Source organism: Schistocerca serialis, chromosome 1 (genome assembly GCF_023864345.2).
Source record: "Schistocerca serialis cubense isolate TAMUIC-IGC-003099 chromosome 1, iqSchSeri2.2, whole genome shotgun sequence".
In the NCBI taxonomy this organism is placed as follows: Eukaryota; Metazoa; Arthropoda; class Insecta; order Orthoptera; family Acrididae; genus Schistocerca; species Schistocerca serialis.
This window is the reverse complement of record NC_064638.1, coordinates 731210072-731226363: the sequence shown is the minus strand read 5'-3', so window position 1 is coordinate 731226363 and position 16292 is coordinate 731210072. Positions and strand designations below refer to the sequence as shown.

The following is a 16292-nucleotide window of genomic DNA, read 5'->3' as shown; positions in this document are numbered from 1 at the left end:
TCAATCCAGCCACACAGCTGGTCTGATATTCCGTAGGCTCTTACTTTATCAGGCGACAGTGCGGAACTGTATCGAACGCCTTCCGGAAGTCAAGAAAAATAGCATCTACCTGGGAGCCTGTATCTAATATTTTCTGGGTCTCATGAACAAATAAGGCGAGTTGGGTCTCACACGATCACTGTTTCCGGAATCCATGTTGATTCCTACATAGTAGATTCTGGGTTTCCAGAAATGACATGATACGCGAGCAAAAAACATGTTCTAAAATTCTACAAGAGATCGACGTAAGAGATATAGGTCTATAGTTTTGCGCATCTGCTCGACGACCCTTCTTGAAGACTGGGACTATCTGTGCTCTTTTCCAATCATTTGGAACCCTCCGTTCCTCTAGAGACTTGCGGTACACGGCTGTTAGAAGGGGGGCAAGTTTTTTCGCGTACTCTGTGTAGAATCGAATTGGAATCCCGTCAGGTCCAGTGGACTTTCCTCTATTGAGTGATTCCAGTTGCTTTTCTATTCCTTGGACACTTATTTCGATGTCAGCCATTTTTTCGTTTGTGCGAGGATTTAGAGAAGGAACTGCAGTGCGGTCTTCCTCTGTGAAACAGCTTTGGAAAAAGGTGTTTAGTATTTCAGCTTTACGCGTGTCATCCTCTGTTTCAATGCCATCATCATCCCGTAGTGTCTGCATATGCTGTTTCGAGCCACTTACTGATTTAACGTAAGACCAGAACTTCCTAGGATTTTCTGTCAAGTCGGTACATAGAATTTTACTTTCGAATTCAATGAACGCTTCACGCATAGCCCTCCTTACGCTAACTTTGACATCGTTTAGCTTCTGTTTGTCTGAGAGGTTTTGGCTGCGTTTAAACTTGGAGTGGAGCTCTCTTTGCTTTCGCAGTAGTTTCCTAACTTTGTTGTTGTACCACGGTGGGTTTTTCCCGTCCCTCACAGTTTTACTCGGCACTTACCTGTCTAAAACGCATTTTACGATTGCCTTGAACTTTTTCCATAAACACTCAACATTGTCAGTGTCGGAACACAAATTTTCGTTTTGATCTGTTAGGTAGTCTGAAATCTGCCTTCTATTACTCTTGCTAAACAGATAAACCTTCCTCCCTTTTTTTATATTCCTATTAACTTCCATATTCAGGGATACTGCAACGGCCTTATGATCACTGATTCCCTGTTCTGTACATACAGAGTCGAAAAGTTCGGGTCTGTTTGTTATCAGTAGGTCCAAGATGTTATCTCCACGAGTCGGTTCTCTGTTTAATTGCTCGAGGTAATTTTCGGATAGTGCACTCAGTATAATGTCACTCGATGCTCTGTCCCTACCACCCGTCCTAAACATCTGAGTGTCCCAGTCTATATCTGGTAAATTGAAATCTCCACCTAAGACTATAACATGCTGAGAAAATTTATGTGAAATGTATTCCAAATTTTCTCTCAGTTGCTCTGCCACTAATGCTGCTGAGTCGGGAGGTCGGTAAAAGGAGCCAATTATTAACCTAGTTCGGTTGTTTAGCGTAACCTCCACCCATAATAATTCACAGGAACTATCCACTTCTACTTCACTACAGGATAAACTACTACTAACAGCGACGAACACTCCACCACCGGTTGCATGCAATCTATCCTTTCTAAACACCGTCTGTACCTTTGTAAAAATTTCGGCAGAATTTATCTCTGGCTTAAGCCAGCTTTCTGTACCTATAACGATTTCAGCTTCGGTGCTTTCTATCAGCGCTTGAAGTTCCGGTACTTTACCAACGCAGCTTCGACAGTTGACAATTACAATACCGATTGCTGCTTGCTCCCCGCATGTCCTGACTTTGCCCCGCACCCGTTGAGGCTGTTGCCCATTCTGTACTTGCCCAAGGCCATCTAACCTAAAAAACCGCCCAGCCCACGCCACACAACCCCTGCTACCCGTGTAGCCGCTTGTTGCGTGTAGTGGACTCCTGACCTATCCAGCGGAACCCGAAACCCCACCACCCTACGGCGCAAGTCGAGGAATCTGCAGCCCACATGGTCGCAGAACCGTCTCAGCCTCTGATTCAGACCCTCCACTCGGCTCTGTACCAAAGGTCCGCAGTCAGTCCTGTCGACGATGCTGCAGATGGTGAGCTCTGCTTTCATCCCGCTAGCGAGACTGGCAGTCTTCACCAAATCAGATAGCCGCCGGAAGCCAGAGAGGATTTCCTCTGATCCATAGCGACACACATCATTGGTGCCGACATGAGCGACCACCTGCAGATGGGTGCACCCTGTACCCTTCATGGCATCCGGAAGGACCCTTTCCACATCTGGAATGACTCCCCCCGGTATGCACACGGAGTGCACATTGGTTTTCTTCCCCTCTCTTGCTGCCATTTCCCTAAGGGGCCCCATTATGCGCCTGACGTTGGAGCTCCCAACTACCAGTAAGCCCACCCTCTGCAACTGCCCGGATCTTGCAGACTGAGGGGCAACCTCTGGAACAGGACAAGCAGCCATGTCAGGCCGAAGATCAGTATCAGCCTGAGACAGAGCCTGAAACCGGTTCGTCAGACAAACTGGAGAGGCTTTCCGTTCAGCCCTCCGGAATGTCTTTCGCCCCCTGCCACACCTTGAAACGACTTTTGTCCCCATATCAGTGTGGCTCCTGGAAAGATCTCCAACTGACCATTTACTCAGATTCGAAACAGCAATCTGACAGGCTTCTACTAACTTCCAGCACCTTAGGGTCCTCTATGACCCACATAAGGCATAAGACATGGCTTGGTGCCATCACATTTCAGTTACGCTCCATGACTGGAACTTTACGCACCCGCCTCTATTTTTTATCCGTGAGTTTTTATCCCGCTGGTTCTTCTGGGTTGGAGTTGACACTTCACTCAGCATTCCATGGATTCAGGAGAACAGCCTTTGGTTACCCCAAGATTGTATGTCAGTGATTTTTGCATTTGGCACAGCTCCCACTTGGTAGCATCTGCTGAGTGCTGGTTCCAGAGGGCCATGGTACGGTCCTCTGGATGGGCCGTGTCCCAGGGCGTCTAGTTTACTCCCTCCAAAACACAAAAAAGCTGACGTGGCTGCCCCATATTTGCCACCTGAAGACTACATGTGTGCGGAAGCTTGATGCTCTCTGCCTACTGGCCCACAAATCTTGGGGTGCAGACTGTGCTACTCTTCTCCATCTTTACTGTGCTGTGGTTTTGTCCAGGCTAGATTATGGTAGTAACATTTCTGGCTCAGCGGCTCCTTCCTCTCTGCAAATCCTGGACCCATTTCACCACTGTGGGATGCATCTGGCTATTGGTGCCTTTTGCATTAGTCCTGTTGACTGTCTCCTTGCAGAAGTGGAGATTGCCCCTTTACAAATACGACAGAGCAATAATCGCTGTCTGCCAATTCCCTGACATCCTGTGTACCCTGTCCTTTTTGAAAACAAGGGATGTCTCCATCCTGATAACCGCCTAAGGGTGCGATTGTTGATTGGAATGCGTCTTGGTTTTCCTCTGTCTGGATTATCATCTCCTCTTGCTGGAATGTGCCCAGTTTGTTTATTCCCCCACCACAATCCCTGCTCTTGGGTGGTGTCTAGACCACAGATTAGGACCAACCTGTTCCAGGGTCCTCAGGTCCCCTATCATCTTCGGGTGTCTCATACATTCCATCCTTGCAGAGGTCCTGGTTGCTGCAATCTTCTACACCGATTGTTGCATAACAATAGATAAGATGGGATATACTTTTACGCCTGCTACTGCCATGGAACACCATTTATTGCCGGGATCATGTAGTGTGTTCACAGCAGAGCTGCTAGCCATTAACAGAGCCCTCCATTTTGTAACTCCAGCTTCCATCCATAGTGTTTTAGTATATACTGACTCAGTGAGCAGCCTGCAGGCTATGAACTGATACTACTCTGGCCACCCTTAGGTCTCTACTAATCGTGACCGCCTCTCTGCCCGTGGCCATGGGTCTCAGGTCATGTGGGCATCCTGTGGAATGAATTGGCTGACCCATTTGGCTAGAGAAACAGATAATTAACCCCATTCCCTTTCATGATTCCAGCTGCAGATATGCGGGCCTCTGTCAAATTTCTGTTTGGTCAAAAGTGGAATGACATATGGCGTGCTGCTGCCCTCAGTATTAAACTCCGCACAATCTGTGGCTTGGCACTCTTCCTCCAGTTCTCTCAGGAGGAGGCCACTGTCTTATGCCATCTGTGCATTGGTCATACTAGGCTCACCCATTGTTTTCTCTTGTTTAATGAGACATCCCCACAATGTGGTTGTGGAGCTAGACTGAGGCATTCCATATATTGGTGGAATGTTCCCTTCTTTTAGTCCTTCTTACTAAGTATAGTCTTCCAGATTCCTCATCTTTAATATTAGCAGATGATTCATCGATGGGTGAACTGGTCCTCAGTTCCCTCTGTGAAACTGGTTTTTATTTTCAGGTATAAGGTTTTGCTACAGTTCTGGAGCAGGGGAAGGGTGGGTGTGGTTGGGGCCTCTCTTTATGTTTTTTCGGTCTGGGATCCATGACCACTCACCTGTCCAAAGAGTGCTCTTTTATCCCTCTGTTTTTTCAACTTTTAGATTTGCTCTACCCTTTTATGCCTTCTACTGGGTGTGTTTTAACATTCTCATTTTATAGATTGACTCCTCTGACTAGATCTGCCCACTTTTAGCGGACCCTCTCTCTTTCGAGAGTAACTTTAGAATCACGGGACTGATGACGTCGCTGTTTAGTCCCATATCTCACCCTCGTCAGTCAGTCAGTCAGTCAGTCAGTCAGTCAGTCAGTCAATCAATCAATTTGTTGGACATACACATTCCTACCAACTGAACAGTTCAGTACTTTCATATCCTGTACCGTACTGTGTGTACACCAGTGCTGTCTGAGTAGAGTTTGGTGAGAAATGCATGCATGCTAAGTGCCACTGATTCACTAAACTATGTGTTCTGTTCCTGTTTGTCACTATTATTGAAAGAAAAATAGTGATCTCTGCACAGCTGTGAGGCTGATCTAACGATGGAAAGGATAGAGTTGGTTGTTGTTGTTGTTCGCAGTGTGACAATTAGTTTGATGCAGCTCTCCATAGTTGTATCCTGTGCAGGCCCCTTCATCTCTACAGTTTTTATTCCCCTCTGCCCACTTCAATCTGTTACCAAATTTATGATTTCTTGATGCCTTAGGATGCACCAAATAACCTGATCCCTTCAGACATTTGTCCCATAAGTTTCTTTTTTTCCTTCAGTTTAACTTGGTACAACTTCATTTGTTAACTGATCTACCCATCTGATGTTCAGCATTCTTCTTTAGCACCACATTTAAAAAGTTGGTGTTCTCTTCTTGTCCAAACACTTTATTTTTCACTTGTACACTACTGAAAATTAAATTTATATCCAGTGTTAATAAACTTCCCATTTTGAGAAAAGCTTTCCTTGCTATTGCCAGTCTGCATTTTATATATTCTTTACTTCAACAATTGTTAATTATTTTGAAGTAAAAATATGAGAACTCATCTGCTGCTGTTACTCTGTCCTTTTGTTATCTTATTTCCTAGGCATCACATGACTTAATTTTACTATTGTTTTTTTGTTAATTTTTATCTTAGAACGGCCTTTTCAAACATTGATTGTGCTCAACTGATTTTCCAAGTCCTTGCCATCTCCAAGAGCATTGCAGTGATACTGGAAAAATGTGAAGCTTTTATTAAACACTCTTTCCAAATTTTGTGTTGATTAGGTTTACCACTTGTGCAGTGTGCTGGTTGAATTACATAGGAGGTAGTCTACAACCTTGTTTCACACTCTCCTCAGCTTCTGCTTCCCTTTTCTTTTCTTTTCTTTTCCACTTATAACTGCAGCCTGTTGACAAGTCATAAATGACCTGTTGCAAGGATGAAATGCAGGATGAGTGAAAAAGCAGAGTAGATGTTGTGGAACAAAACTGCTTAATATCATGTGCATCAGTATTGGTTACAGCACGCTTCTTGTTGTACGAGAGATGCAACTTCTTTGATATGCTATTTACTGTTGTAGATGTTGGTGGAATTATAGTGAATAATTGTCGTCGATGGCTCAGTCTTGTCTAGGGTACATTCCTGCTGATGAAAATTTTGATTTATGATGAAGAGTTGCCTGTTGCAGTGAATATCTTTTTAACTGAAGTTGCTCTCCGGTCAATAAGAGGCATTTTTGATACATCCCCTTAATTTTATGTAGCAATGCTTTTATTCTGATGATCCAAGTGAATTGTCATGTGATATACTTCATAGGACATAAAAAATTCGGGACAGATGTTGACTTGTGTCTGCTAAAATCTTCTCACTCAATGGAGTGAAACTGGCATGAAAAAAGTATGACACAAACATCCATCTCAACAATATTCCAGATGTCCTGCAAGGGACTGACTTTGGGATCCACTGAAGTCGTTTGTTGATCAGTCCTTCCTTCCTTCCTTCCTTCCTTCCTTATCTGATCCAGTAAGTCTCCCTTGACCTGGGGTTCTGGGTGACTTTTCCGAACTCTACCCCGTTTCCTGAACCTCATCAGTCCTTTCCTTTCACCCCTCTTTCTTCCCCTTCAACTCTCTTGCCAGAAGAAAGAGCCAGTGGCTCTGAAAGCTAGCAAACTGTAATACTTTTTATTTGTGTGTTCTCCTGCTATCACTTGGTGAGTAGATTTTTAATCTGTCCAGTTACTTACATTAACAACTTTTTAACATCGTTTTTATTTTCTTGTGAGACTTATTTGGTAGCTTCATGAATAATTTTTCACTGAACTAACCGAATGCTTACTTGCTGGAGGAGAACAGAATATCTGTCTGTAATAAGAACGCTGCGTAAACAGCTGTGGAATAGTTATTGAACTTTTAGGAAATTTAGCTTTTTGTATAATAAATTTCTGATGACATATTGTCTGTAGGAAACAAATGACAAAATTCTGTGTCGTGTAGTTAGTAATATTTCATAACATAAATGTAACTTTCAGAATCAGGTGTAAATAATCCTGTTTGTTTTCTGGCAGAACTATTTGTCCATAGACAGCTACAAAGGACAAAATATGTATAGGCTGTAATCTTATCCTCCTACACATCACCATTAAAGTTCTCATTCTTTGCACAAATTTTGAAAACTTGAGGAGGAGTAAGATTAAAAAAGAACTTTTTCTTATCTTCATTATCTCGTTGTTATCGTCGTTGTTGTTGTTGTTGTTGTTGCTGTTGTTGTTGTTGTCGATGGCTCAAAGCCTTGTCTATGGTACATTCTTGCTGCTGAAAATTTTGATTTATGATGAAGAGTTGCCTGCTGCAATGAATATTTTTAAAATTTTATCCCATTCTTTTAAATCACACCGACTTTACAATTTTCGCTTGTATCACACCAAACATTACATTGTTATTGACAAGTTCAGCAAAATACATGTTTCCATCAGAGGCATGCCCACCACTCCTTACATTCTGTGGTACTCACAATTTCCAAAGAGTTCACAAAGCAAAAGAGTTTACAAACTTTCTCGACAGGAGAAGAATCTACCAAATTATATGATTATTTCATAAATAAATCCAGAAACAAATGTAATATTTAGCATTTGATTGTGCAATTAATAATATGAATTTTAAGTATGCCAGAAATTTTGTAATTTCAATTATTCTTAAAAGAAGAGTAATTTTAACTGTTGGTATGTATAGAGTGTAACACATTAATTTCTTTTTTATTCATTTTAGCCCAAAATAATCATACACAAAATCATATGAATTCTTTTAGTGAAACAGCTGAGATAATTTTAACCTATGCAAGAATCGATAGTATACATGGTTTTGGTTATCTCTATAAAAAAAGCTAATGCTAGAGGAGTATGATTCATTACAATATCCCCCTCACAAAATTTGGAAACCAGATGTTTACAATATTTTGCGACACACTATAAGGTTTGCCAAATGGCGTACAAAATGATGCCCAGGATAGCAGGTAGATGTATAGAAGTACCTGATACGTAACATATTACAGACAACAAAAGAAAAATATCTACTATAAAATCATAATCTGTACACATATCAGGATATGGCATTCAGATTTTCAGATCTATGCAACATACTGTCACAAGACAGAAAATACAAGGTCAAAACTACAACATTACACCACTAAATTATAGAAATAATTACAAAGTAAATTACTAGAATTTATAAACTTTAACTTAAGATCTATACACTCAAACCTTCAAAATCTTCAAAAGAGAAGAGAGAAAGTTTCAGAGCTTAAGTGTAAGACACGTGAGCAGACTCAAAAAAACTCATGACGACGGGTACGGACCAGGAGAATATACTCGATCATGGGTAGGGATCAATCAGCCATATAAACCATAGTATTTACGGATGTGTTGACTCGTGAAAGAACAAAATAATGGAAAAATATTAGGGCCTGAGTTTACAATGTGGGGACCGACCCATGAATCCAAACCACACCGGGTACAACCCAGCAAAAAAGTTTTGGCACAACAAAATGAATAAAGTTCATAATCATATCAATGAGTTCAATTATATGCAACGAGTAATTGTGAGAAGCATCTAGCTTCAATCAATGGTTCTAAGTTTTCCTTGGACACACACACACACACACACACACACACACACACACACACACACACACACACACACACACACAATGGCTAGGAGTACCCAAAACAGAGCTAAGCATTAGTCTGCCCACAACTCAAGATCCAGGATAAATTCAGGTAAAAATAGTCATAAATTAGCTTTGAATGATGACACAATCCAGTAGTTGGACAACCAAAATCAGAGTATGAAAGCAGACATGTATACATCTTATTGTATTGTCCATAGTAATAAATGTCTTCCACACTAACCTAAGTACACAAAGACCCAGAAAATTCATTTACAATTGATAAAAAAAAAAAAAAAAAAGCTGATTTAAAGTTACATAATGATTGTAGAGTCAATCCCCCAAATGAAAAAACATGCATTTATACTGAATAACACTGTCTTTAGCAGTCTTGGTTAACAATTCACAAATATCAGACACAAAATACATTCCAGTTGATAGGTGCTAGAGTACATTACCCAGCACCCACGATCTCTTGCAAGACGATTAGTCCAGCTGGGTACAGTCATACAGCAGTGTGGGGTGTGGATCTACCCACATATATGCAGCTTCCTCCTTAGAGTTATCATCACACAATCCAAGGGATAGGTAACTTCCTGTCTAGCATTCACATAAAATCCTGAATCATTGTTTTGTGTACTAAATATGCTGTTCAGTACCTCCTTCACACCACATGAGATATGCTCTCCATCTTCATTTTACATCGTCAGTTATATGGGATTTTTGTCGGGTGTGATTAAAAAATATTCACTTATGAAACATTAATAATCAGTGTTAAATGCAATAAAAAATGCACTAATAAGGTAATGCACACAGATATGCTCAGATAGTATTCCTAATATTTGAGTACAAGTTATGAATATTGTCCCATTTTAAAACTGTAAAAAGCTCTACTCATTTAGTCTCCTGGGATCTATATATTAAATTCTAAAGCACAAATCTATTGCAGAACATAATTATGTAGTGTATCATAGATCTTAACGCAGTCAATAGATAAGACAAAACTTTAAAAATCACATCATCTTACATACTGAATTCCAGACAAACAAAGAACAGTTATATAGTCTTATGAATCTACAGATTGATTTAAACTGTCAGTAGATAAATTAGAACTCTAGAAATCACATCATCTTACATACTAAATTCATGACAATGGAAAAAACGACAAACAAAAAAAAATCAAATACTTACGGATCATGTCTATAAGCTTTCAGTTCAGTAATGTTGCATAATCCAAACAATTCTTAGATTTTGGATACACAAGTCTGTATGCATTAGGATGTGGATTTTCAAGAACTTCGAATGGTCCAATATAAATATTGAAAATTTCTTTATCTCAGATGTCAACTCTTTAGATTTCTCTTTGGCTTCCACCAACACAAGATCTCTTACTTCAAACTTAGAAGATCAACCTTTACTGTCATGTACCTGCTTTCTCCTATCCCCCTGTTTTCTCATCAACTTCTTAAGTGAATAGATAAGACAGAACTTTAAAACTACATGATCTTAAATATTACATTCATGGCAAACAAAAATTACACAGTCTTAAAAATCTACACACATAGCAAATATTTTCTTCTAAACTAGGTATCATTAGGCATCCATGTTCAAAGGTATTGCCTTCTATACTAAATGTTAAATGCACCTGAGATTTTATAAGTTTATTTTGCTTACTTGTAGCTCCTCTTATCTTTACACCTACAATGGGCATTTCCACAAAATTCTTACTACACTGGATTTGTCTCTGAATTGTTCAGATATACCCCAAATCAGGCCACCTGTATCAGTCGAAACAGTTCCCTTCCCACTGACCAATCTTAACCTTAATGTAAGGATACTGAAAATCAGGATTATCATCTTTGCTATTAGACACTTCATGCAAAAGATCACTTTCAATTTCATCAAAAGCTACATCTACACTGCTTGTGGAGGGTTTTATCAACTTCACTGGTATCATTGCATTACTTTGGTTACACATGTTGGCAGGTAAAGATTGAACACACTAAAAGGGTTCCATAGCACAATTAACATCACTTATTACAGAAGGAACACACAATACCTTACTGTCAAAATTACACTTCCTACTTAGATCTTCTTTCACTTCATTCCACCAATTTGGATATAAATTTTGACTAACCACAGTTAACTTATTCCAAAACGAACATTTATCTACGTTATCATCAATTTGGTCCCAAACAAATTTCAAAAACTTTTCACCTTTATTCTCTAAGCTTACAGATCATTCACCATTACTGTTTGGGTCATTACACTGCATGACATTAATGAAAAACTGCTTTGACTGGACTGGTATTCCATGACTCTCACTTACGTCACCACAAAAATCACTTACCTTACCTGTATTTACAAATAACTCTGAACTTCATTATTCTTAAACTCCACAAAAGACCTATTATCATCATCATCATCATCATCATCATCATCATATTCTTCCAAAATTATTTCATCCATAACATAATTAACAATGCAAGTCTCATAACCATCAGTCACACTCCTCACCTACCAACCTCAGCCATTTCACAGCTCTCATTCACATCTACATTAAAAATACCACGTAATACAGATCCAGTACATGTACGAGGTTAAATCCAAAATTTTTGGAACTGGTGCTGCCATCTGGAAAGTAGTAGTAGTAGTAGTAGTAGTAGTAGTAGTAGATCTTTGCACCACTAGCGAGAGCTGCATATCTGATGAGTCAGTGTGCGGAGTGGTATTCAGCTGGGAGGATGTGTTTGCATGTCCACTGTGATTTTCCTAATACTCTGTGTTTGATGTGTGGCAATTTTACAATGGATCCACGAACAGAACAGCACGTGTGTATCAAATTCTGTGCAAATACCAGGAAATGTGCTATGGAAACCCTTGCAATGATTCAACAAATGTTTTGGGGACAGAGCATGAACTGTACCCATGTGTTTGAGTGACATGCTCAGTTCAGGCCCGGCCGTACAGACGTCGCAGATGATGCTCACACTGGAAGGCCCGTTAATCGCACAACGCCAGACATTGTTGGCAAATTTCAACAGTTGGTTCATGTGGATGGACGTCAAACCATTCAATACTTTGCAGATGAAGTGGGTATTGGTCACTTACGTCAATGTCAGATCATTCATCCTCACTGTCACTATTTATTAGTAGTTCCATTTCCATGATCTCTCTTTCACTAAAATAGTTGATGCAAAAAACAGTGATGCCTGTTGTGAAGAACAGCGAGTCGTGAAATGAAGTCAAGTGCAGCTGTGATATGTTGCAGAAAATCTGCTTTATGCTTAAAACTCATCAACAGCACACACACACCTGAGTGGTGACGTGACCAAACTCATCATTTGCAGCCACGGTCGTCGAGGAGCCCCAAGTTAAATCATCAATACCGATCAGTAAAAACCCAGAGGCCACACTCAAACTAGATAATAGCACCCTGGGGAGCAGAGGAGCATGACGACTTACCTTTTCAACAACAGTCAAAGGGTTCAGAACATTGTTTACAAAGAAGTATTGTAAAAATGTCCAAAGTAATACATATATTTTATAATACATATATGTTTTTACCATCATTGGAAATATTCACTGATTACTCATGTTGCCCTCCTCCTCCCTTTTCTCCCTACAGTAATAGACCAGTTGCAGTAAGACCTTGTTTCATATTAACAATTATTTCAGTGCTTTTGTTAAAATGAGCTTGTAGTTTGTCAGTACATTTTAAGAAGCTGGTGTCCCACAGCATATAAATATTTGAAAAAGTAATGATTAACTGCCAAGAGTAGCTGATAAATATCTGTATTATACAACTAGTTTTGGACTATAGACTATCAGTAGTGTCTTTCTTTTCCTGTACAGTTATTGATTTTCAGTTGACTTACTTCATATTCTTTTGCTGTGAAATAATCTTCTCAATGTAATTTTGTAATTGCTTCTCTGTTCTATTCTTTCAGTTTCTGAGGAAGTGTCTCTGTCAGGTGGACAGGCAATACACCGAATCAGACTTTTGGAAGAGGCGGAAAATCCTGGATACAATTCAGGAATTCTTGATAATGATCTCATAGAGTATTACCAGATGTTAGCTGAGAAAGGTGATGTTCAAGCTCAGGTAATTAACTCAGTTTTAAAATTTCTTCAGGTAACTGAAGTGGAGCTCTTCTTCCCTATTTCACCACATTATGCTTGCATGGAAGCTAAATTTCATAGAATAATATCAGGATTCTGATGAATATGCTTACTGTAGACCATAATAGATAGAAACTTTGTGCTCATGGACTTAAATATTTGTATGTACTGAATTGCTAAACAGATGACTTTATCAGTATAAAACCTTGTGTGGAAGAATCATATATAATGAGCAAAATGTAAGACTGATCATATTATTTGGCTCTATTCATTGCAAGTTTGCCTTACATACAGTGGTAAAAAGTCCATAAACTTGATACACAAAACAATCTAAATATCTGAATGGTCTGCATCTTGTGGTTCTGTTATGCATACTACTTTTTGTGTGCTGATGAAAATAAGCTAAATTTACTATGTGAATTACAGTAAATGGCTAATGGGATGTTTCTGTAATTTGGAACCAATGCAGTGTAAGCCATTCATGATACTGTACCAAATTTATAACAATGATTTTGCAGGCATTACAGAGTGAGTGCTTTATCATAATATTCAGAGAGGGAAAGAGTATGAAATTCTAGCATCTGCATATTGTATGCACAATGTAACTTGGTACCTTGACACTTAGTGCAAAGAGGAGTGGGGGTTGGCTAGGAGGTGATGTAAGCAATGTGCATTGCTTGTGTCTCAGATATGTCACACTCACTGGGAATACAATATTAAACAAATTTGCACTTGTGTTTCCATGGAAAGAGAGACAATCGCTTAAATGATTTTATAATGTTGAAACTGAAATTTTGTTGGTACAAATGACAAAGTACTACTGTACAATTCTACTGGGAAAAGTGTTGATTGGTAACTAGATTGCCACTGACTAGAAGCAGGTATGTACCAGCTGACTTCTACTGATGCCTCCACTCCCAGTATAAGAGCCCTGCAGGTGCATGTCCCATCAGAGTGTTTTGCAAGCTGCTATGGTGTGAGAGAGCGACATACTTTGGTAAAAGTTGACTGTTAGAAACAGTCAAAATCTAAATGCAGCAGCCCATTACAAACAGTATTGTAAGGTGCCTAAAACTGTTATTAGGAAGGCAAAAAGTATGTGGTATGTAGATAGAATAGCAAAGTCTCAGGATAAAATTAAAGCCATATGGTCAGTCGTAAAGGAAGTTGCTGGTCTGCAGAGACAGGTCGAGGATATAGAATCAGTGCGTAGTGGGAATGTCCATGTTACTGATAAGTCACATATATGTACAGTATTTAATAATCACTTTCTGAATATAGCAGGTGAACTAAATAGAAACCTAGTCCCAACAGGGAATCATATAGCGCTCGTAGAAAAAAGTGTTCCGAGACTGTTACCTGAAATGCTCCTCCATGATACTGACAAGAGGGAGATTGAGTTAATAATTAAATCACTAAAGACCAAGAACTCTCATGGATATGACGGGGTATCTAGTAGAATACTGAAGTATTGTTCTATGTATGTTAAGCCCAGTTCTCAGCCATATCTGTAACTTTTCCTTTAGGAGTGGTCGGTTTCCTGACCGATTAAAGTACTCGGTAGTGAAGCCACTTTATAAAAAGGGAGACATTGATAATGTTGACAATTTTAGACCTATTTCTATGCCATCGGTGTTTGCTAAAGTTATCGAGAAGGTTGTATATACAAGGTTACTGGAGCATTTAAAGTCACATAATTTGCTGTCAAATGTTCAGTTTGGTTTTAGAAATGGTTTAACAACTGAAAATGCTATATTCTCTTTTCTCTGTGAGGTTTTGGACGGATTAAATAAAAGGTTGCGAACGCTAGGTGTTTTCTTTGATTTAACGAAGGCTTTTGACTGTGTTGACCACAAAATATTACTGCAGAAGTTGGACCATTATGGAATAAGGGGAGTAGCTTACAATTGGTTCGCCTCTTACTTTAAGAACAGAAAGCAGAGGGTAATTCTCCGCAATATTGAGAGTGGTAGTGATGTTCAGCCCCAATGGGGCACTGTTAAGTGGGGCGTTCCCCAAGGGTCGGTGCTGGGGCCACTGCTGTTTCTTATTTATATAAATGATATGCCTTCTAGTATTACAGGTGATTCAAAAATATTTATGTTTGCTAATGACATCAGCTTGATAGTGAAGGATCTTGTGTGTAATATTGAAACAGTAACAAATAATGTAGTTCATGAAATAAGTTCGTGGCTTGTGGAAAATAATTTGATGCTAAATCACAGTAAGACTCAGTTTTTACAGTTTCTAACTCACAATACAACAAGAACCGATATTTTGATCAGACAGAATAGGCATATTATAAGCGAGACGGAACAGTTCAAGTTCCTAGGCGTTCGGTTAGATGGTAAGCTGTTGTGGAAAGCCCATGTCCAGGATGTTGTTCAGAAGCTAAATGCTGCTTTATTAATCATTAGAACAGTATCTGAAATAAGTGACACTTCAACACGAAAAGTAGTCTACTTCGCATATTTTCATACGCTTATGTCATACGGTATTATTTTTTGGGGTCATTCTTCTGATTCAAAAAGGGTATTTTTGGCTCAAAAACGGGCTGTTCGAGCTATGTGTGGTGTAAGTTCTAAAACCTCTTGTCGACCCCTATTCAAAAATCTGGGAATTCTGACATTGCCCTCACAGTATATATTTTCTTTAATGTCATTTGTTATTAGCAATATTAGCCTATTCCCAAGAGTTAGCAGCTTTCACTCAGTTAGTACTAGGCAAAAATCAAATCTGCATGTGAAATGCACTTCCTTGACTCTTGTGCAGAAAGGAGTGCAGGATTCTGCTGCATCCATTTTCAATAAGGTACCACAAGAACTCAAAAATGTTAGCAGTAGCCCAAACGCTTTTAAGTCTAAACTGAAGAGTTTCCTCATGGCTCACTCCTTCTATTCTGTTGAGGAGCTCCTGGACGAGCTAAAAAATTAAGTGAATTCCAGTGTTACATTGTTGATTTTCTTCATTTAAACTTACGACTTGTCACCTGAATATGTTTTTTTATATTTCATTTTATCTGTTTCTAATATCGTGTTATAATTTCATGTATTGACTCGTTCCATGACCATGGAGACTTCTCCTTAATTTGGTCCCACGGAACAATAAATAAATAAAAATAAAAAAAAAAGATTACCGATGCTGTCTTGTCTAATTACAAACAAGTGAGCACTTGTCCATGGCCACATGGATTCACTGCAGATTAACAGCATGTGAATGTGCAGTGTGCTTTGCTTACCACCAGAGTTGGGCAAAATTTATTCTACGGACTAATAATGAATACAGATAAAAATTATTGTTCATTATTCATGAATAACAAAAATATTTATTCGAAACATTATTCACTTACATGAATAAAAACGTTTGTCTCTCATCTGTAAATAAAAAGAATAATAAAACTCCATCTTTTAATGACAAGCTTACTCAGAATTAGTCCTAAAAAGAATGATAGATTAATTTGAAATTAAATGACATTTATTTATTGCTCTGATTCTTTCTCATTTATTATAAAAATGTACCTTTTGTTGCTTTTGAATTTGTTTTCAGAACA

General features: G+C 39.1%; 1 protein-coding gene across 1 annotated transcript in view; it reads left to right on the top strand.

The window, feature by feature from the left end:
• The window catches only part of LOC126481626 (protein sel-1 homolog 1-like), a 94526-nt gene that overhangs the window by 52781 nt on the left and 25453 nt on the right, over positions 1-16292 (top strand). The window contains exon 4 of the mRNA XM_050105519.1: positions 12571-12725. Within this exon, the coding sequence (XP_049961476.1) occupies positions 12571-12725 (155 nt within the window). The remainder of the gene's footprint in view (positions 1-12570; positions 12726-16292) is intronic.